Source organism: Apodemus sylvaticus, chromosome 17, assembly GCF_947179515.1.
Source record: "Apodemus sylvaticus chromosome 17, mApoSyl1.1, whole genome shotgun sequence".
Classification (NCBI taxonomy): domain Eukaryota; kingdom Metazoa; phylum Chordata; class Mammalia; order Rodentia; family Muridae; genus Apodemus; species Apodemus sylvaticus.
In genome coordinates, this window is record NC_067488.1 from 35,659,903 (window position 1) to 35,681,537 (window position 21,635).

Here is a 21,635-nt window from a genome sequence, read left to right on the forward strand (position 1 = left end):
TGCCACCAGTACACTGCATGGGTGCCTTCTCTGTCTTTAGTCTATGTAAGACCCAGGCAAAGGAAGAGGCTTAGGAGACTGTATGTTGTAGTTAAACTTAGAAGTTCAAATCACAGTCATAGGTCCCCTGATCTCCCAGGAGACCTTACCCAAGCCATTCAACCTCTGGTCTGAATTTCTTCATCTCAAACTGGAATGAATGCCAGGTTTATCCCATGGTCACAGAGTTCCTGAACAGACTACATGAGCTAATCCTTGGAAAATACTGGGGATAGAGCCTCACACAGACACAGAGCTGATCCTATAGACATGTCCACTGCAGACTTTACTCATAACAACCCTAAACTGTTATACATGATGGCTCAACACAGGTCAACAGGAAACCAATGGTGTGTCCATTCAGTGGAATATTACACAGTACCAAATCTATGATGGGGTCCAAAAAAAAATTGAGTAGATTCTAAAATAATCACTCTAAGGGAGAGAAGCCATGGCAAAGAGAGGAGTACAGGGTTTACTTCATGGACAAAAAGCAGAGCAGAGCATTCCTGGGAAGAGCAAGAAGAGGGTGGCTCACCGTGCAATGAAATGGAGAAGGGGGAAAGACATTTCCAGTATCTCAGTTACTGTGATGACTGGTGGACTTGTTAAAATATACAGCACACTGTGCTATGACAAAAACAGTTTATCATGAAACCCCACCCCTGGTGAGGAGCTATTGGCTGTTGATGGTGGCTGGAAGGGAGGAGGGGGATCAGTTTTCATCAAGAAATGTGCCCCAGGTCGGTTGTCTACACTCCGGTGGATAGCCCTATATTCTTGCTCATGCCAACAGCATCAACAGATTTCATAATTTACACACACACACACACACACACAGTCTGGGAAGAACTGGAGGGGAAGAACTCAGGGTACATTTGTTCAGAAGACATTGTACACATGTATAAAATTCTCAAAGTGGGAAAGGCAAGAAAAACCATATGAATGGCTCATTGGCTATGAATCAATACTTCACAATAATTCAGACTTCAGCCTGGGTCACCCCTTGATTGAATCTCTTTTGTACCACATGCCCATGTGGCTCTGTGCTGAGTGCCAGACTGTGCTGTGCTAACTGCTCAGTGAGGACACGGGACACAGGTCTACAACACTCACCTTGCCAAAGAGGTGGGACACCACCATGTCTGGCAGGGCTTGGGTCCATCCTGAGATCTGTGGAGAGTGAACCAAGAACAAATCAGCAGCTAGGACTCATCAGCGGGAGGGGAGTCAGATAGCCTAGGGCCCTGGAGGCAGAATGATAACCGCCTGCCTCCTTGGGCTTCATCTAGGTCTCCATGACAGCCCGGGGTAGAAGCTGACTCTGGGATGTGTCTCATAGGCCAATTTAGAAGAGCTTGGTCCTACTGGGAGATAGTGAGGGAACTTTTAGGAGGTTGAGGCCAACAGGAGGCCGTCAGATCATTGGGGTAGTTTCTTTGATTTTTGCCCCCAGCCTGTGGCTGGCCTACTGCCATGGCATATTGTCTTGTCATAGGGTCAGGATCATAGACCAACTCCTCCAAACCGAGGAGCCGAATAAGCCTTTCCTCAGCTAAAGTTGGTTATCTTAGACATCTTGGATATCAAAGATCTTCAGTGTAGCAGTTCAGCTCCTTTCTCCAGTCCCCTCCTGGACCGACACCCCAAGGCAGGCCAGGCCTGGCTTTCCATCCAGTTCCTTCCCATCAGAGTTGACATGGAAGAGACATACAGCAAGTGGGGTGGAGTCACACCTAGCTAGGCCAAGCTTTCCCTGCTCAAAGTGCACAAAGTCCTCATCACAAAGGTCCGATCACCTCCACACATGGGGATCTCCCTATCCACAGGTCAGGGTCCACTCAGCCCCAGCTACTCCTACACCAACCCCTAGCTTTTCCTCTCCAGCCAGTTTCTGATCTATGAAATCCCCAAAGTCTCTGAATTCACTAATGACTTCCTGAATCCCACTTCCGAAGAAACTGTATACAGCAGAACCTGAAAGCATACTAGTATTCAATAAATATTCAGATCATGACATAAATCCAAACCATTAGGTATATAATAGGAGCTGTATAAGTGCACACGAATACTTTAGGTGCTTTGCAGATGTAAGGCAGATAGCACAGGTAACTCCATTTTGGTAGAGATGGGTAAGGGAGATGAACACTTGACCTGGGGTCCTGGACTGCTCCAATGGCCACTTGCAGCTGTGGGGCCTTGGAGATGGGGTGGGGGCTGAAGACCCCAGACCTCAGGCCTCTTGTCTATAACTGAAGGTATTAGGAACCACGCCATCAGGCCATAGTAAGGCTCCCACACTAAGGCTCCTGTAAGTCATCAGCCATCACAGGCTCTGACACTCATTCTTGGCGTACCAATGGCCCTAGATGTGCAGGCTATCTTTCAAGGCCAGAGGGACTGCACATGGGGAATTCATTAAAACCACGGCCTATCTCTCAGCTGGAGGCCAGTGGACCCGGCCCTCCTTGTCTGGCTTAGAACAGTGGTCAGGCAGCCAAGTGGACCCAAATGGAATGTCCCTTTCTCAGCTGGAAAATAAAATAAAAGCCAGGCAGGATTCTTCGTTCCTGGCTGCTCTACAAGGAGGGACAGGGCTCCCAAACTCCATCAAGGCTTTGGGAAGAAACACAGCATCTGGCAGACAGGAAGGGGTGGGTACAGCCCTTGCCCTTTTCCCCAACAGCTGCCCAAACTAAGAAAACTACTATCCCAGGGAGAGACTAGTCACACCAGCCTGTGTGGCTTTGATGGGAAGTTTCTCCCTATCCTTGTCAGAGGACGATGACGACGAGGACTTTACAGAAAAAAAGAAAGCAATCCTCACTTAAAAAAAGAAAGAAAGGAAATCAACAGGATCAACAGGGTCCCTTGGGACAGCAGGCAGGGCCAAGCCACTAAGACCTTTAGAGCGGCAAATAGTTGCTAGCCTAAACAGGGCTGAGGAAGGGTGCTCTCTTGGAGAGTAAGGGAAGCAGAAGAGGGTGGTCACGAAGGTCGCTGCCCTGAGTCGAGGCTGGGACCCTACCAACCTGCCCTGCCCGGCCTTACCTTGGAGGCAGCCCAGTCCATCCAGCCTTCAGCACAGGGGTTCACATTCATGAGCACAAGGCCCTCCACCATCTCAGGGTTGTTGAGCTATAATCAGAGACACAACATGACACGTCCTGAGGGCTTTAAACCAGCAATCGTGGGATCCTAGAGCAGATGGTAATGTTTCCCTGCATAGTCAGTGCACAACTGAGGTTCTTGATCGTTCAAAACTTGACTAGGCCCTCGAGAGAACAGGGGGAAGAAGCCATAGAAAAGGACAGAGTGCACTTGCATGCCCCCTCACCCCCACAGAGCCTCAACTTCCCCAGTGTGCAACAGCCAAGTCACAGCTAAGTGAGAAGGGCACAGGAATGCTGTGTGGCTCCACTGCCTGGGATTCCTATGTATTTAGGACTCCAAGCCCATGCTAGCATCTAGTTGAGACTGATGCCCAGGCTGATTTGTACTTTGACGGTATGCCTGAGCACCATGAAGGTGCTTCACTTCCTAAGCATCAAAATGCCTTGGGCTGAAGGGCATGAGCTGCTTTAAGATAGCTTGGTAAAGACAAGAAGGAGACCCACAGTGCTAGCAGTGGTCACTGTCACACTAGCTCGTGTCTGATTCTGATTTAGACTCAATTAGGATCCCAGATGACCTGGGTCACAAAACTCAGAGATAATGCAGTGCAGGATTCAGAGGACTCTTTGGGTGGAAAATCATCTACATTTGCAGTTCAGGGAATAGGACCAGAGAGGAAAAGACCCATCCAGTGTTTACCGAAAGACCAAAGCTGTTAGTATGAATGCATGCATGGGATACATGTCACAAATGGCCCGAGGGACTCTTACTTGGCAAAGGAAAGTACAGCTCGTTTCTTTTTCCTGTTTGGACTTTTGGTTTTTTGTTTTGTTTTGTTTCGTTTTGTTTTGTTTTTTGATACTTTTCAAGTTGCATGTGTGCGTCTTACATACTCAACTGTGCAAGTATACATGCCTAGAATATCCATGCAAAAGCCAGTGCAAGGCAAAGGTGTCTATCTCTGTTGCTCTCCACTGTGTTCCCTTGAGGCAGGGGCTCTCTCTCATCAAATAGGAAGCTGCCTTTTAGGCTAGGCTGGCTGGCCACACACTTCTCTGGATGCCCATCTCCACCCTACTGGCATGCTGAGGTCACAGGCACACGACTTTTATGTGGGTTCTGGGGATTCCAATACCAGTCCTCAACTCCACATGCTTGGAAACACGCAGGAACAGCCCTTTCCCTGGGTTTACAGGCTCCCTCTTTCCCACTCACACAGCTCCCCAGCCCCAAACTCATTTTCAATGTAATTTTACAAACTGCCAAAGAACTTACTGCAAAGCGGGTCAGGATGTAGGCACCAGCGCCTGTCCCCATGCCAATGACACTCTTGAGCCTGGAAACCAAATGACGATTCAGGTCATCAAAGGAGGAGATGATGGAGCCCCTGCCCACTCCCATAAACTTCCCTCACTTATTCCTAAGAGCTCCACCCCTTGGATGTCATTGCCGAGGATGCTGACAAGCTTGTCCATGCTACGAGAGGCAGGCTACCCTCATGTGCCCTCCAGGTCCAGAGCTGTGACCTGGAAGTCTCATCTCTCTTGCTCCTTTTCCCCTGACCGTGGCCAGCCCAGGCTCTGAGACGCCTAGCATTTACAGGAAGGCCCACTGAGATATTGTCTCAGCCCACTTCCAAGCTTTATTCTGGATTCTGAAACTTGGGATGGGAATAAATTGGGCCCGAACCATGGGGTTTAGCCCTAGGAGAGGCTGAAGTGAGAGAGAAAGGGGAGCTTCCAAGGGCAGAACTGAGGGTCTGGAAAGAGAAGCCAAGGTCCCAGGGACACTATTCCAGAATGTCCCATAGGCTCAGGAGGCAAGGACAGAATGTGCACTGGGGCCACTCGAGAAGCAAGGTCACAGGCACGGGACACAGGGAGGGATGTCGAGCGGGGGAAGCAGTGGGTCCAAACTGTGGCAAGGACCCGTCTGCGAACTCCAACCTGCACTTTGGTAGTCAGGCCAAGGGACAGAAGGAGGCCAGCAGCTGCCCTTCCCTGACAACCTTGGAAGAGAAGGTCCCTAACTCTTACCCAAACTGGTGAAGAACTCCAGGAAGCATTTCAGCCAACTGATCCATTGAGGGGTACATGTACCTGCAGGGGATATGGAGAGGCAGATCGTGAGAAGCCAGACCCTGGGAGAAACAAATCACCTATACCAGGACAGTCTGAAAGCTCAGGTACCAGCTGGCCCTTCCACACACAGACACTACAACCCCACCCCTCAGAATCCACACCCCACCCTAACACAGTAGCTTCCTCTGAACTGGGAAGCGACAGCGATAGGCTGGGGGGAAAATAGAAGAAGGGGATCCACTTTGTTCAATCGTTCAGGAGGGGTTTCCTAGAGGAAGTGATGCTGAGACAGAGCCCGGTGGGGAAATGGACCTTAGACAGAGAACATATGTGGAGGACCCTGAAAAGGCTGGGAGGAGCCTGGATGATGTGACTTTACTTAACTGGAGACACCTTTAGGAGAAATGAGGGGCTAAGACATGGGACTCCTTTGGGAGAGATCACACCTCAGCTTGGAGCCAGAGCCTCCTAGGTACAATAATGATAATGGAAAAGCTACCTAACTATGAAGGCCTTGGTTTCCTGTTAGCTGCCTGGAGCTGGGCATACAAAAAAGTAGCTGATTCCTAAGAGGAAGAAGACTCCAAAGAGGAGATAGCCACTGAAGCCATTCATCCCCAATCCTGCTTTTATTGCCCCCAAGACAAGGGGTGTCACCCAGCCCTACCCCAGAGAGCAGGGAGAAGCCACATCCTGTTCCAACAGTGTTCTACATTAAGCGCATCGAAGTCACCATGTAATCTTGGGGGCACACACCTCACATCTTAATGTACAAGTACATTTCACATATTTCTCTAGGGGAGGCAAGATCTAGAAACATGGAGAGACTTCACCTGGAGAGTAAGAGCCTCTGCATGACACCCCACCCCCCCCATCTCTCAGACAGTTGTCAAGGTGACTCAGTGGAGAAAGCTCTGGTGTTGTCAGCTGGTTAACAGTTAACTGTACCCCACTGTTGAACAAGCTTTTTATACCTGGGCCTGTCCCTGAGGAAACAGATGTCCCTTCTCATCTTTGACGACAAAGTTAATAATTAAGAACTGAGATCAGTTCAGTAATAAAAGACTATATCTGTCTGTAAATGGTCGTGGGGACACCATGGAAAGCCTGTAAACCCAGGGAAAGGGCTGGTCCTGCATGTCCCATCCAGCATCGAGTGTTGGAGGAGACATCCTGCATGAGATATGGTAGTCAGCGGGCCCAACCCCCACAGCTGCACAGACTATGTGAGATGCACAGCCTCTCTCTCTCTCTCTCTCTCTCTCTCTCTCTCTCTCTCTCTCTCTCTCTCTCTCTCTCTCTCACACACACACACACACACACACACACACACACACACAAGTGAAAAAGAAACTAGTTTGAAAGTAAACGTTATGTTGCAACTCACATCTAGCCATAAAAATGGTTAAAATAAAATCTTGGCTTTTCTTTCTTTTCTTTACTTTTTAAAAAAAATTAAGATGATTTTGCTATGTCATGAAGCTAACCTCAAACTAGTGGTCCTTCTGCCTTCAGCTTCCCAAGTGCTGGGATCCAGGCATGCAGCACTGTGCCCAGCTCAGAGACTGTAAATCTAGTCTTTTACCAGGGGTAATTTTGATTTACCCAGATTGACATTTCCTCCTCTACATGCATCCCACCTGCGTGTGGGGCGAAGGTCTCTGCTCTTACCCCACTGGGAAGGAAGGGGCACCATCCTGTTGGCCAGGGGCATCCACATGACAGACAGCAAAATGTTGTGTGATCTCCTGCATGTCCTCAGAGTTGAAGAGGGGGTTGTAGCAGGTCTTGTCTGCAGGACACATCAAGGGGCAAATGAGGAAGACGTTAGGCGTACATTCATTTTTTCCCCTTCACTTAGCAGCAGCAGAGGGGCTCCCAAGAGAGTGTGATTCTCTGAGTTCAAGGCCAGCCTGGTCTACACCCAGGGAGTTCTAGATAAGTTCCTCAATATAATGAGACCCTATCTCAAAAAGAAATAGTGTAAGTCTACACCCCCTGCTGGTGGTGAAGGAGGGAAGAGTCATAGAACTAAAGTCTAGTACTGGGTAGAACTGGTCCTTAAGCGCCTTGAGTCCTCATTTGCAGTCAGTGCCAGAAGGGGCTGAGGGTCTGACTCTGCCTCCTCTCTGGAAAGTTTGCCGTAGGGACAGTACACTCCTGATCTCTCTGGGTCTCTCACACTACATGATCAGGGACACCTTTCAAGGCACACGTAATTTTTCAAACAAGAAGCACATTAGGTAAAGCAAGAAGTATCTACCCGTGTCTCCTAGGATGAATCTCCCATTTGCTAAGGGGCCGAGGCAAAGAAAGCTCGCTATGTAGTTGAGGCTGTCCTTGAACTCCTGATCTTCTTACCACTACCCATGACTGCTAAGACTAGAGAGGAATGCAACACTGCTACCACACTTGACATTTGTTTGTTTGTTTGTTTTCTGCAGCTCAGGCTGACCTGTAACTTACTATGTAGACTAGGTTGGTTTCCAACTCACAGCATTCCCTGGCCTTGGCTTCCCAAGTGCTGGGAGGACAAACCATCAAGCCTGGCTTACTTCCTGTCAACGTAAAAATCCACTGTGTGAACATTCACTGCAACACTGTGTATAACACAGTTAAGTGCAGAGAGCCCAAATATATATCCTTCATTGTGGTGGTTTGAATAAGAATGTCCCTCCACAGGCTCATGTATATGAAGACTTAGTTATCAGGGAGCGGCACTATTTGAAAAGATTAGAAGGATTAGGTGCAGTTTTGTTGGAAGAATTTTGTCACTGGGGGGCAGTGTTTGAGGTTTCAAAAGCCATGCCAGTCCCAGTCTCTCCTCTCTCTCTCTCTCCCTCTCTTCTTACAGATCAGGATGTAACTCTCAGATACTTCTCTAGCACCTGCCTGCCTCCATGATTTTACTACCATGACCATGGACTAAACCTCTAAAACTGTAAGCATGCCCCCAATTAAATGCTTTCTTTAGTAAGAGTGGCATTGGTCATGGTGTCTTGTTCACAGCCATAGAATAGTGACTAAGATAGGAACTGGTACTGGAAGTGAGCTATTGTTGTGACCATTTTTTTAGAGAAAAAAAAAATGGAAGACTAAGTGTGGTTTTCATTCAGTAGGATCTTATTCACCAACAAGAAAGTAAAGAAACAATAAAGCTACGACTCATATCAGTCTTGAAAACATGGATAAAGCCAGTCATGAGCCAGTCATGAGGAACCACACACTGGAGGAATGTGCTTATATGGCATTCTAGAGACATATAGGAGACAAGGTGTCCTCAGCAGGGATGGGGAGTATGGAAGATCAGGGCAGTGGAGAAAGGGAACAAGGCTTCTTTTCAGAATGACTACAGTATCAAAGGCTATTACATGCATTAATTTTTAAGTCATCGTAACATTTGTTAGGCAGCATGGGGGCCTGCTTCCTGTCCCCAGAGCACCCAGTACTAACAGCAGAGTATGCTTCAGGTTTTCCCAGGCTGAGGCTGGAAACAAGAAGTCCCAAAAGCAGAAAGAGCAGCCGACTTCCTCCAGCCAGCCCCAAGTATTCCAGCTCCCCAAACTCACGGTTCATGCCGATGTCGTGATATGTGAGGATGACAGGACGGTTGCCCTTGGGCGTCCCACACAGGGTGACATGCAGGGAGCCATGTAGGGTCTCAATGTCCTGCTCCTGAGGAGAGATTGCAGACAGGGGACCATTACATGGGATTCGCAGTGTCATGGTAGCCGACTCACTGACTATGGACAGTTGCCACGCCCCCAACTGTATTCTGAGGATACCTCAAGTACACACTTCCTCTGGTTCCTAGAGCTCTACACTGGTCACAGCAGATGTCTGAGACCAGAAGAGAAAGGGAAGGGGGGAGAATGGAAAGGAAGGGGAGGAAAAGCGGAGGGGTAAAGAAGAAAAGGAAGGGAGAAGGGAAGAAGAAGAGGCCAGGGAGAGGAAGAAGAAAGAGAGAGGAGGCAAAGGGGAACAGGAAAGGGTTAGGAGAGCAAAGCTGTGACAGGAGGCAGAAGACAGAACCCTGGCAGGTTATACACTACAGTCCAGGGACAGGTGGCCCCAGTCACACTCCCTGCAAAGTACTCTGTTGTCTGATTCTGGCTTGAGCTTCCTTGATTTCTTGTTTCTGTGTCTCACTTATCCCATGGGTGATAGGCATTTGCTTATTTGCGGCTTCCTAGAAATCACTCCTCATTTCAAAGAACAGCCTCAGTTTCCTGTGGGAACAAACGATGTAGTGGCTCGAATAAAAATGCTCCCCATAGGCTCAGATATTTGAAGGCTTTGTCAGCAGAGAAGGGAACTCTGATAGGACTAGAATTAGGTATGGCCTTGATGGACGAAGTATGTCACTAGGGGTGGGATTTGAGGTTTTCAGAAGACCACCCCTGGCCCAGTGTTCATCTTTCCTTCTCTACCTCCACATCAGCTAGGGATCAAGATCTAGATCTCAGCTCCTGCCCCACCACCATTTATGCTGCCACACTCCTTGCCGTGATATAACTGGAATTGTGAGCAAACTGCAATTTTAATGCATTTTTTTCTAAATAGTTACCTTGGTAACCACATCTCTTCACAACAATTGCACAGCGACTAAGACACATATACACACACACAAACACCAGCCTCCCTTGACTTACTCTGTTTCATAGACTGAGGCTAGTTCCCACATTTCACCGCTCAAATGCCAGGTACTATTGGGTGATAGCAGCCAGAGCTAACCTGACTCACTGTGGGAGTGGGTTGGGCTTGACCTAGCAAAGTTTAACTAGCAGCCATCACATTACCAATAGGTAAATATTTGCATGCATTAAACCATCATCCCAGGGATGATAAAGGCAGAAAGTAGGCATTAGTCTTAGCATGCCATCTACCTCCTGGGACTGTCAGTGCAATGGGCTAACAACTTCCCATCTGCATTGAGCAGAGAACCTGCAATGGTCCCCCTAAAATCCTTCTCTCTTCTGCTCTACTCTGAAGCCACTTCTCAGTAATCCATAGTACATGCCACCCCCATGCACACTTGAGAGAGCAAGGAACCTATCTCTCTCTTCTACCCTCTAACAGACAGGCTCCACCTCAGTTCTGAGTCCTCAGCTCCCTGAAGGCTGATTTTTCCTGCCCAATGTCATATGAACCTCCCATGTAGATGGCTGTGAACCTCTATGACCCTCTGTGACCCTGCCTTTGGCCCTTGGTGTCTGTTCTCTTTGCTGTCACCCTAGGCTTCTGAGGACCCAAGACACACATGTCCCAGGAGCCATTTCCTCATCTGAAAGCAATAGCTTCCTCCTCTCATGTGGTTGGCTCTTGGCTGTCCTCCAGAGGTCTTCTGAGAACACTGAGGCCTTCCTTATAGCTGGGCCATTTATCTCCAGATCCTTCATATCTTGCAAAAGCCCTGAAGGACTGAGTGATACCTCTAGCTACAACTGGTGTTCAGAGTCATGCAGGTGACAAAGAGGCACAGAAAATTTCAGGTGCCCAAAACATCCTCCCGGAATCTAGAACCCATATAAGTCTCATGAGGTGGGAGACAAGGGTGGCAAGCCATAATCTAACATGAGGGAAGAAGAGAAAGGGAGGGCCACCCACTCAGGAGCTGTGTTCAGGAGCAGCCTCCATCCTGCAAGACTGGAGGTGGTCAGAATAAGGCTATAAAGCCCTTGAGGGCACAGATAGACATTTGTGCACACACAACAGTACACATGGGTATAATTACATATCAGTGTGCATGCCTGTAATGAAAATAGCAGAATGAATGTTCATAGTATAGAAGGTGGGAACTAGTACAGCACATGGATACAAAAGCACAGCAGTCAACATGGATGTACGAATAACATGGTACCCACAGATCTACTCGAATAGCAGCACTCATAGATGTACCGGGAAAAGGGGCATACATAAATACATTATCACAGCACTGCCGATAGACATGGATATACTTGAGTAGAAGAGTGTCAACAGTACACATGGATGTCTGTATGCGCACAAAAGTGCACATGAATGTACAAGTATAGTGCGCATGGATAAAAGAATGCACATGGATTCACTAGTACAAAACACAAGGAATGAAGTATAGTCTCTGAATGCTAGATTTTCTTTTTTTCTGTTTGCATATACTGGGAATGGAACCCAGAGCCTCACCCCTACTAACTAGTCAAGTGCTCTACCACTGAGCTACATGCCTAGTCCCCAGTGAGGCATCTCACCAAGACCTCACTCTAGGTGGTTATGGCTGTGTACCCCTACCATCCCAGCACTGAGAAACGTTAGGCAGCAGGATGTAGAGTTTGAGGACAGCCTGGGCTACGTACTGTCTCAAACAGACATGAGCACATAAACTCAAGAGCTAGTCCTGTTCCCATCAGGACAGAGAGATGCCTGAAGACTTCTAAAGCAAGCAAGCAAGCCTGGAGCCCTCCCTACTCTCTGGAATATGGATTTGAACCTGTGACTGTGTCCACGAGGTTGCAATGGTACAGCAGGCACAGGCCCATTGGCATGGGTGCAAGGCACTGGCAAGTAGAGGCATAGATACCCAGCTTCTTGAAGCCCCAGTTCAGGGGTCTCCTGAGCCATATGCCTTATTGGTCCCCAAAGTAAGTCCCCTGGGACACAAAGCCTAGCCCTGTCTCCCTCCCCCACTCCTTCTCTTCAGCCTTGGCACCTCTTTCCTGCACAGAGCAAGCACTGGAAAAATCCATAAGACAGGAGCAACAGCCCAGCCCCGTGGGATGCGGGTCATCTGCTGTCCCTGAAGCCACCAAGGGAACAATGGTCCATTGTGGGGCTACATTCTTTATTGTCTTGGGACCTACCCACATGGCTCCATCTAAAAATAGGCCAAGCCAGCCTCCCTGTGGATATTACCCTTTAAATCCTTGTCCTACTCCATAAACCTTCTGGGCCTCATCTCTAACGAGGGAGAGCACATCCCCAATCTAGGAGCCTAATCAGCAGTGATGGCAAGAAAAGTGGATACACAACCAGACTGAGGGAACCCTCAGCACCCACTACCACTCAGACTGGCTTTTGCGGGGTAGGGGTGTGGCTGGGTAAAGAGATTCATAACTGACTTTTCTGCTCTGACAAAATCTCTGACAAAAGCGGCCTAAGGAGGGAAGCGTTTATTTCAGTTTAGGATTGCACATGACAGTCCGTCACTGAAGGAAGTAAAGGCAGAAACTTGAAGGCAGGCCTTTTTGCTATTCCTCACAAGGCTATCCTCAACTAAGAAACTTAGCTCACAGCCAAAGTGCTGTGAGAAACACGGAGGATGTTGCTTGCCCACCGGCAGGCAGGTTTGCACTAGCTTTCTTACACAGTTCACGAACCTGCCTAGGGAATGGCGCCACCCACTATGCACCGGACTCTCCTCCATCAATCAGTAATCAGGACAATCCCCCAGAGACGTACCCATAGGGCAATATGATCAAGGCAATGACATTCTCTACCTAGATAATTCTGAGTCATGCCAAGTTGACAGTTAATGCCAACCAGAACAGGAGTAAAGGCAAGTTTGCCTCTCCTCAGGCTGCTACCACAGCTATGACCCAGAAGTGCTTTTCACACAGCTACCTCTCTCCCTGTTGGTTGTTACAGCAACTGTTGAAGAGGTGATTCCAGTGGAGACAGAATGGCTTAAGTCCCTGGCTAGATAATCTAGGGCTCTAGAGACCAGCTGCTACACCCACCATAATCTCACCCTTCCCTGAAGGCCCTGGGCAGATACTAGAGGATGTTACTCTCCAAGATTCTAGGGCAGCTGAGGGTATGGACCACCCATTTTCCAGGCCAGCAAGTCTCACCACAGGAAATACCAGGAGATGAGACTGCAATGTCCTAAGGGACCACACCACCCTTTGTGTTACCATCCCACCAAAACAGAGAAGAAGCTATGGGTCACAGTCCCTTGTTGTGACTTCATGTTGACCCTGGTCATAAAAAGCATCTAGGGTTATATTCTCCAAGGGATCTCCAAGGAAGGCAGACAGGAGAAGAATGTTCCTCAGGCAGGGGGGTGGGGGAAGGGAGGAGTGACCAGTCTACCCCAAATCCAGTGGAGAAGCATTGTGGTCTGTGTATAGGATCAAGGTACCCGGAAGTCTTCATGGTAGTGATACTCCCTGACCCCTGTGTATGTTTCACAGATTAGAACTAGAACTAAGCCTTGGGAAAGAAAAGCATGCAACTTTTTCTGCTGCCAGATGAAGGTCTACCTGGGTGAGCCTGACAGATCCCAGCCTGGGGCAGACACTCCAAGCCTCAGCCAAGATGGCTTTCCTTTACTGTTCCAGCAAATGTTGCTAGGAAATCCCAGAGCAGGCAGCTAGCATGTCACATGCCCCAGATGTGCATCCATACCATGCACAATGGAGTTTCTGAATCCCAGGAGCTTGCTGGGAAGTGGGACCAGGGAAGGGAAAGGACAGGAAATGGGGGATTAAGAACTTTCTGTGAGAGTTCTGCCCACTCTAGAATGAATTAACTGGGGAATGAAAACAGAAAACAAAGGCGTAGGGAAAGAACTCAGTCCAAGATGGCTGCTTGTTTGCATTTCTCACGAGCAGATGGGCTTGCAACAGAAGGGCAAAGAAACAGCCCCCAGCCTAGCTTGCTCCAGGGAGGCACAAGAAGTAGGAACGAAGCTCGGGAAGTACTGAGGTCAGCCCCCCTGTCTGGCTCTCTACCCTCTAGGAGGCCCTGAAGGGAACATCTGTTCATTTTCCAGAGTGTCCTGTGTGCACTCACATATTCCCGTGGAAACCAAACCAGATGAAGCCATTTAAACAAGCAGAGCCTAGGGAAAAGGCATTAGACCAGTGTTCCTCGACCTGTGAGTGTCCCACTTTGGTATTGCATATCAAATATTTACATTATGACACATGACAGTAGCAAAATTACAGTTATGAAGTAGAAACAAAAATAATTTTATGGTTGGGAGTCACCACAACATGAGAAACTGTATTAAAGGGTCTCAGCATTAGGGAAGTTGAGAACCACTAAATTAGACACTGAAGACCTAACAGTAAATGGAAGCCAACCAGCCTGGAGCCAGAAGTGGCCTCCCCAAACTACTTGCAGGGGAGACTCTGTCTCTGGATGTAGGAGCTGAGTCAGCTTCAACACCCATCTCCTCGCCATGTGATTTCCCTGGGGTTCTATCTTAGATGTTAACAGAAGGAGGGCAGGGCACTGCCCTTATCGGGCTGGCAGGAGACTCATACATGGCCATTTGCGGAAGGCACAGAGAAGTTCCCAGAAGACATTCTGTGCTCAGTAGTTCCTCTGGGCATCTTCAAACAGATCTCTCTGCAAGGATAGGTTCCACGGAGTGTGACCTAGTAAGGAGGCCTTGGAACAGATGTACATCTAGTGGTTTAGACATCTGGAGCAGAAGGGCAGGACTGGAGCATCTCAAAGGCACCTGCCAGTTTTAATAATCTTAAATTCCAGAATTGTCGTTAAAGGAAATAAGCTCAAATCTCAAGCACTTCTACAACTCCTGCTCACCAAACTTAGTAGACAGAGCCTCTAAACTGTGCCCTTAAACATGGTGAATATGTCAACTGTTCTGTAGGACAGAAAATTGGAGGAAAGCCACAGTAGAGGGTAAGACATGTTCTGTGATATTATAGCTCCAACATTATCCTCCCTAAAATACAAAGTCGCTTAAATAAGGAAACTGAGGCTGGAAGGACCGGGTTGACGAGCAGAAAAGAACAGCTGGTACTAGCCTTCCACTGACTCTGGGTCCACACTCAGACTTAACTCTGAGAAGAGATAGTTACTTTACCAATCATATACCGAGCAGGAAGGCATAGAGGGAAAAGAAAGCAAGTCAGCAGGCCCTAATCAGTGTGAGGCCTGTGGGGCTCAGGCCTCAAGGCAAGGTTGGGCCCCAGGGCTGTCGGTTACTGGGCTCTCTGCTCAGCCCACACAGCCAACTGAATAACCAAGGCCTCAGGGGACAGTTTCATGGTTCTTATTACCCTGGGACAAGAGGGCACAGTGATTAGAAGCAAGATGGGGTGTCACAATCTTAGCCACCGCTGATGGACAAGGTCTGTTCTTACTGTCCCTCCATGTCTCCAACAGGACAGATCAGGGCTGAACAAGATGAACCAAAGTCCTTAGGACATTCCACTGACTTTGAGCTCACCACAGTTCACACACACACATCCCTGAGTCCTAGACCGTGAGATGAATGCTGGGGAGTTCTGGCCATTGCACAGGAAGCAAAAAGACCAAACACACAGGCCCAGGGCCTGGAAACAGTGAGCCAAAAGTGTGCTTGTCCTCAAAGGAAGCCAAAACTAGACCTGGCGTGACACCCAGCACAACCACCTCTACCTCACTGTCTCCATGCGAGCCTGTGGACATGATGCTTCTCATGACCGCTGAGGTGTCAAATGGGGCACTGGCTGGGAAGCCCTCCGTATGGTACCTTGTTTATGGGAACAGGCAGCGACTTTATCATCACCACCACCCAGGCATCTGTGGGTCTGCGACAGGAAGGTGCAGGCTGGGACACTGCCTCCTATACCAAACACAGAGTGGCCGCTGGCAAACCACTCTCCAGAGCTGTCTCTCCCTTTCTCAACAAGACCGTGGGGTAGTTCTGGAAAGCACCACAAACCCTGCTCTCCCTGCTCATAAAATGATTCCCTCTATATCCTCAGCCCTCTGATAGACAGTGGACCAGGTCACAGGGAGTCAAACAGAACATAGCTAGTCAGGCAACAGAAGGGATGATGACAAGCAGTCCTCAATGGACCTTCAATACTCCAAACCCCTCCCTAGATACTCTCCACCTAAGGAGCCATCCCCACCCCATTCATGGTCCCTCTTCTGCTTCTCCACATGGGGCCAGGGAGCCTGTCAGCTTATTTATCTTCCATATCTGGTGGGATCCAGGCCGCATGCAGACTACCCTACTAATCTGGGGGAGAGGGACTTCTGATGTTCCCACCCATGACGCTTAGTAACATGTTTCTAGCCTGACCTCATGTAGATAGGAACAAGCAGATAAAGAAGCTGGTGGCTAGGAAGTCGAGTCCCTGAACTCTCAAAGCCACTTCTGCCCACTTATACCTCTCACATGCTTCCTTGCAGACCACAGCCTTTGCTTTAAGCCACTACTGGAAGTTCTACTCATATAAAGCTGTTAAAATGGGAGGCATGGCAGTGCACACAGCTCCACAGTAACCCCAGGCTAGGGTCCTAGCAGCAACAGTCATGACCTAGACATCTGGAAGCATCCATTAAGAGATGATCACACAACCCATCACTACTTGGTCTTCTGACTTGAGATTACATGGGGATGAGAACTTTGTAACCAGGGCTCTTGTGGAGAGTACATCTCACAGTTAAATTAAAGCACTGAATTTAATTAGACTCAGCATGCTCGTAACAGTGCCCAGTAGACAGTTAAGAACTGGAACTTTGATATGTTCATTGGAGGAAGCTTACTCAGCAAGGTGAAGTAATTTGCCAAAGGCACACAGCTGGTCAGGTTGGTTAGAACCAACAGTGCTGCAGACCCTTAAGAGGGTCAGTTTCTTCAGGATACAGAGGTCATCTTAGGGAACTCTCTGTCTGGGTGCCTCAGTTTACCCACAGAATGCAGGGATGCTATCTATACTACTGGAAAGTTATCAACAACAAAGACAGGGAGAGGACAGCCAGGACAGTGAAAAGCTAGGCAGTGTGTCAAGGAGACTCCTCTAAGACACTAGGCTAAGCCAATGCCAAACAGGAGCTCCGGGGAAGAAACCACAACCTGATCCTCCAGGAATCCTCACTGATGCAGGCTTGTGAGGCCAGGGGCTCCACCCTCCAATGGAAGCAAGTGTCATCTCGGAATAGCCTTTAGATGGTTACTGGTTCCCGTCTCAGGGATCCCTCTCAAGGGCCAAGATGAGTGTATGCTTGTACGATTAAACCCTACAGGGTTTCCTGCACCCTGTGTGGGCTATGCCACCTACCTCTGCTTTGGACATAAGGACAAAGTCCCCTGCTTTACAGGGTACTTGGTGTTCAGAGAGATATCTCTCTGTACTGTGAAGGTGCTACCTTTCTTAGTGGATTCCAAGGACTGGTATACAGCAATGGCTTAAAACTTCATTCCTGTTGCCAGCTACCAGGATAAGCTGTCTTCAAAGGGACGCAGACTAAAACTATGGCCTCAGACCCGCACTGGGAGTCTCTGGCACCCCAAGGTCAGACTAGCCAGCAATCATACTGGCGCCAGGCCCTCAAAGGCCCACCTCATGCCTTTAGACCTGTGATGGAACTAAGCAGACTTCTAACCCTTGTTCTAATTGTTTTCTTTACCTTCCAGAGACAAGGCCAGAGCCCCACCTCTGTGTGGAAGGATGAGAGTACATCACAGCAGGAGCCCCTGGAAGAACCAGAGGTAGGTGATTCCTCTGTCTGCAGAGAACAGGCTGAAGTCAAGCTGTGTGACTGGGAACTCACAGAAGTCTAGGTGAGTGTGCCTATAACCATCCAGGGTACTCAGGCTTGGGGATGAGGGCACAGGACACTGGAGAGACCAGGGTTTTCCCCCTCTCTATAACAGGCTTTTAGACAAAGTTGGAGACACATCCTGGCTGGCCCTCCATTGGAGTGGGCCGCATACTACAACCTTATGCCTACAACTCCAGTTTCAGATCTGACATGCCAAGATTACTATGTGTCCATATCGCAGGGTCCCATATCCACTGGACATCTGTTATTTCCCAAATACATCCCAGCTCTCCAGGGCTGCATGGCAATATGTCTGTCTGCCCTCCTGGTGGCTGGTCAGTTCTTGACTCCCTCTCTAAATTCAAGCTAGCTTCTTCCAGGAGAAACTGCAAAGCATGGGTCTAGGCTGAGGCCACACCCTGTTCTCTGCTGACTCCACATTTACAAAAGCAATCTACTGCATACCAATGGAAAGAAGAAAGGAAGGGAATGGGTAGATCAGTGGACAAAAAAGGAAACCACATCTTCTACTTGCCTGAACATCGAACTCTTGCAGGAGACCAGTGATGCTCTGTGAAGAGATGAAAGCCATGGATACACGGTTAGTTTCCTTGGTTAGAGACGGACATCAATCAACTCATGGTCTTTTCCATTGCCTGAATCTGATCTCCGCTCAGTGGGCTTCCCTTTGTCCTTGCAAAGAAAGACTATTTCATCTCAGGGAATAGCAGTCCAATAGAAAATTGGTCCATCTGCTAGATTCTTTTCCAAGGATACTTGGCCAAAAGAGATCTGAAGATAGAAGCAGGCTACAAGCTTAGGTGACAGAGCGCTGCAGGTGGCTAGGTAATGCACACACGCACGGTGTGCCTGCTACTCCTGAAACTCAAATGCGACTGTGTCTCTTCTGCTCTTGCAATTTTCTCGTGGCTCCTAATGCCTGCATTCTCGATTTAAATCCAGGCTTTTGTGGAGAGAAGAAGGTAAAGGAAACCTCAATGCCTTTTCCTCAAGCGACACACAAGGAATTTCAGCCCAAACAGTTTTCATCTTTAACAACTTTCTGTGGCAGGCAAGGCCCAGGAAGGTCGGAAAGGGTCTTGACTTCAAGGAAGCCAGGGCAGTGTGGTTCAGGGAGGACTTGGACCCTCACTCTTCTAGTCAGCGTCTGTTTTCTGCCCTGCTCAGAGACTGAATTCAATAGAAAGCTGGTACCCAGCCAGAGCCTCCAGTACAGAGGATGGATCAGCAGTGCCAAATGCCCAAAAGGCCAGGAAAACAAAGAAGGGTACAGAGGGCCACAGGGGCTGGAACACTGTAAACCAATCGTGACAGATGCCCCATCACAGGGGTTGTGACTGGGCAATAGACAAGAACATCAAGAGTCACTAAATGCAGATAGAAATAAAGGGGACCAATAACCTGTGCTCTCTCTCTCTCTGTGTGTGTGTGTGTGTGTGTGTGTATTCCATGCATTGCTTATATGCTATGCTCTTATTCACATGTGTTCATGCTATATACAAATAAATGAATGTGTGCTCAAGAGTGTCCATACCATGTCTGCACATGTGTGCCCACTAGGAGCATGTGATGCTGTAGGCTGAAGTAGCTCTACTTACCTCCCCTTTTTCCACCAGAGGCTTCACCTCAGCGAGGTCCACGTCATGTAGCTCTCGGGACATTTCTGTGCTATCACGGACCTACCAGGGGAAAGAGGCCAGGAGGTCAGCACTTCTCAATGAGATAACTTCCCTGGAAACAGCTACTATAGCAATGGAACAAATAAGAAGGCCGGGCCTCCCCACTGTCCTCAGCTTTTCCCACCCGCACCCATGCCCATGCACGGGCTACAAGGAGGCCCTTGTTCCCATAAAGCAGATTCACAGTTACAGCTACAACAAAGCAGATGAATGGAGAACCGAAAGCAGGTGTCACACCTCGTCCAGACCCACCAAGCACACCCTGATGCTTCTTGATACATTCTAGAAGGAGGTCACTCTGTTGATCACAAAGCCAGATACCCCCAGATTAACAATCAAAGGGGCCAAAAGGCCCATGGGTGCCATCGTGGGCGGGTGCTATATGTACCTCTGAGCAAAACTCTGAGCTGCCTGACCACAGTGGAGAGAACAGGACAGGAACAAACCCAGGCTAAAGGTCTGACAGTCACTGAATACTCAGCAGGACATGGGAGGAAAGGCCCTACAGCGAAAGATACTTTCTGAGCCAAACCCCAAAAGAACAAGCAAGAGTGGCAACAGGGATCGCTTTAGCTGGTGCTAGGACATAAACCCCATACGGCCAAGAGATAAGGGCTGCAGATATGGACAGGTGCGGGGCTTGGGAGAGCTGGGAATTGTGGCCTAAAGGGCTACAGGGGAAAGGAGAGGACAGGAGGAGATCTGGGAGATAAACACACATTCTTCTGGATCCACAGTCCAGTTGAAAAAGTAAATGCCTGTAGATAAGAGTGGGGCCTAAGGGATGCCAGAGAACAGAAGTGTCACAGGTGGCACACAAAGTGGGTGGAGAATAATGCCAAGAGATGGGTCCAGGATACAGCCTCTGACTACCTACAGGCAAAATATGAGTTAGAACTACAGGTATTCAACTGTAAGTAGATACTGCAACAATGGGAGCTAAAGTCCCAAAACTTCCTGAAAGCCAGTTGCCCGAGCCCTGAGGAGCCCTGTGACCCTCATCTACAGGTCAGCCTGCAAGAGCGAGCCACTCTGATACATACCCATGCCAATACGTGGCATGCAGTGGGTAGATGGGGTGTACTGGTCTGGGGCCCCAGCGTGACTCTCCCCGGCAGATGACCATCTTACAAGAATGTCTTTATGTAGCCTTTTGGGTCTGAGATCCAGAACATTTCAAAAACAAAGTCAGTTTTATATCTGTGAACATTCCTGGGCTGCTGCCAGCTCGGAGGCAGCAGGCATGAAAAGCTGTGCTCTGAGAGTCTTGCTAATTCAGCATGTTGATAGTCCCGAGACCTTAGCTGTGGGACACGTTGCCTACGCAGCCTAGAGAGACCTTCCAGAAGCCCTGGGCTCTGGCACCACCACCTCATATGCTGAGAGTGGAGGACTTCACATTTCACAGGGATGCTGAACACAGCCTGCTCAGCCAAAAGCCTGGGGGGAAGCTGAGGTCTTCAACTTTCCCACAGTGCGGGTTCTGGCAAGCCCTCTTCAACCCTTGCCTGCGAGCCATCCCCTTGAGGGAGTGCCCCTGCCTTGAACCTCTACCATTTTTACCTCTAGCAGTTACCTGAATCTCCCTTGCTTGGTCACTAACCCATAGAGCAAATACCCTGCAAAACTCCTGTGCTTTTCTACAAAGATGAATAACATGTTGTAGACCATCTAAGTTTGGTCGGTTCTCCTCAGCTTCTAGAAGCCATCACCTCGTTGGAAGAGAAACTAAAGGAAACTAAAGGAGAACAGTTCCCACCCTGAATTTCCTACTTTACACTGTGTCTCTCTCCCCCGAACCATAGGATGGCAAAGGCTGAATGATGGTCCAGTCTCCTGACACCTCAAGCACTTGCCAATCTGCTCTCTGGAGGTAGAAGGCCTTCAGCCAACTCAAGGCCTGAGAGAGACCAAAGGCTGTATTGCCGCTATGATTGATTCTCAGATGCCATTCTGCAGTCTTTCTTTTCTTTTCTTTTCTTTTCTTTCTTTCGTCCTTTCTTTCTTTCTTTCTTTCTTTCTTTCTTTCTTTCTTTCTTTGTTTCTTTCTTTCTTTCTTTTCTCTCTCTCTCTTTTTCTTTCTTCTTTCCTTCCTTCCTTCTGTCCTTCCTTCCTTTCTTCTTTTTCTTTCTTTTCTTTTCTTTTCTTTTCTTTCTTTCTTTCTTTCTTTCTTTCTTTCTTTCTTTCTTTCTTTCTTTCTTTCTTTTTTTTTTTT

General features: G+C 48.6%; 1 protein-coding gene across 1 annotated transcript in view; it reads right to left on the reverse strand.

Annotated features, from left to right (window-relative positions):
- Ndrg1 (N-myc downstream regulated 1) overlaps window positions 1-21,635 on the reverse strand; it is a 42,448-nt gene that overhangs the window by 11,983 nt on the left and 8,830 nt on the right. The window contains exons 2-9 of the mRNA XM_052161012.1: window positions 19,340-19,420; window positions 18,256-18,291; window positions 8,804-8,909; window positions 6,906-7,026; window positions 5,190-5,252; window positions 4,429-4,489; window positions 3,091-3,177; window positions 1,156-1,212 (exon numbers count right to left, since the gene is read on the reverse strand). Of these exons, the coding sequence (XP_052016972.1) occupies window positions 1,156-1,212; window positions 3,091-3,177; window positions 4,429-4,489; window positions 5,190-5,252; window positions 6,906-7,026; window positions 8,804-8,909; window positions 18,256-18,291; window positions 19,340-19,402 (594 nt within the window). The 5' untranslated portion in view covers window positions 19,403-19,420. The remainder of the gene's footprint in view (window positions 1-1,155; window positions 1,213-3,090; window positions 3,178-4,428; window positions 4,490-5,189; window positions 5,253-6,905; window positions 7,027-8,803; window positions 8,910-18,255; window positions 18,292-19,339; window positions 19,421-21,635) is intronic.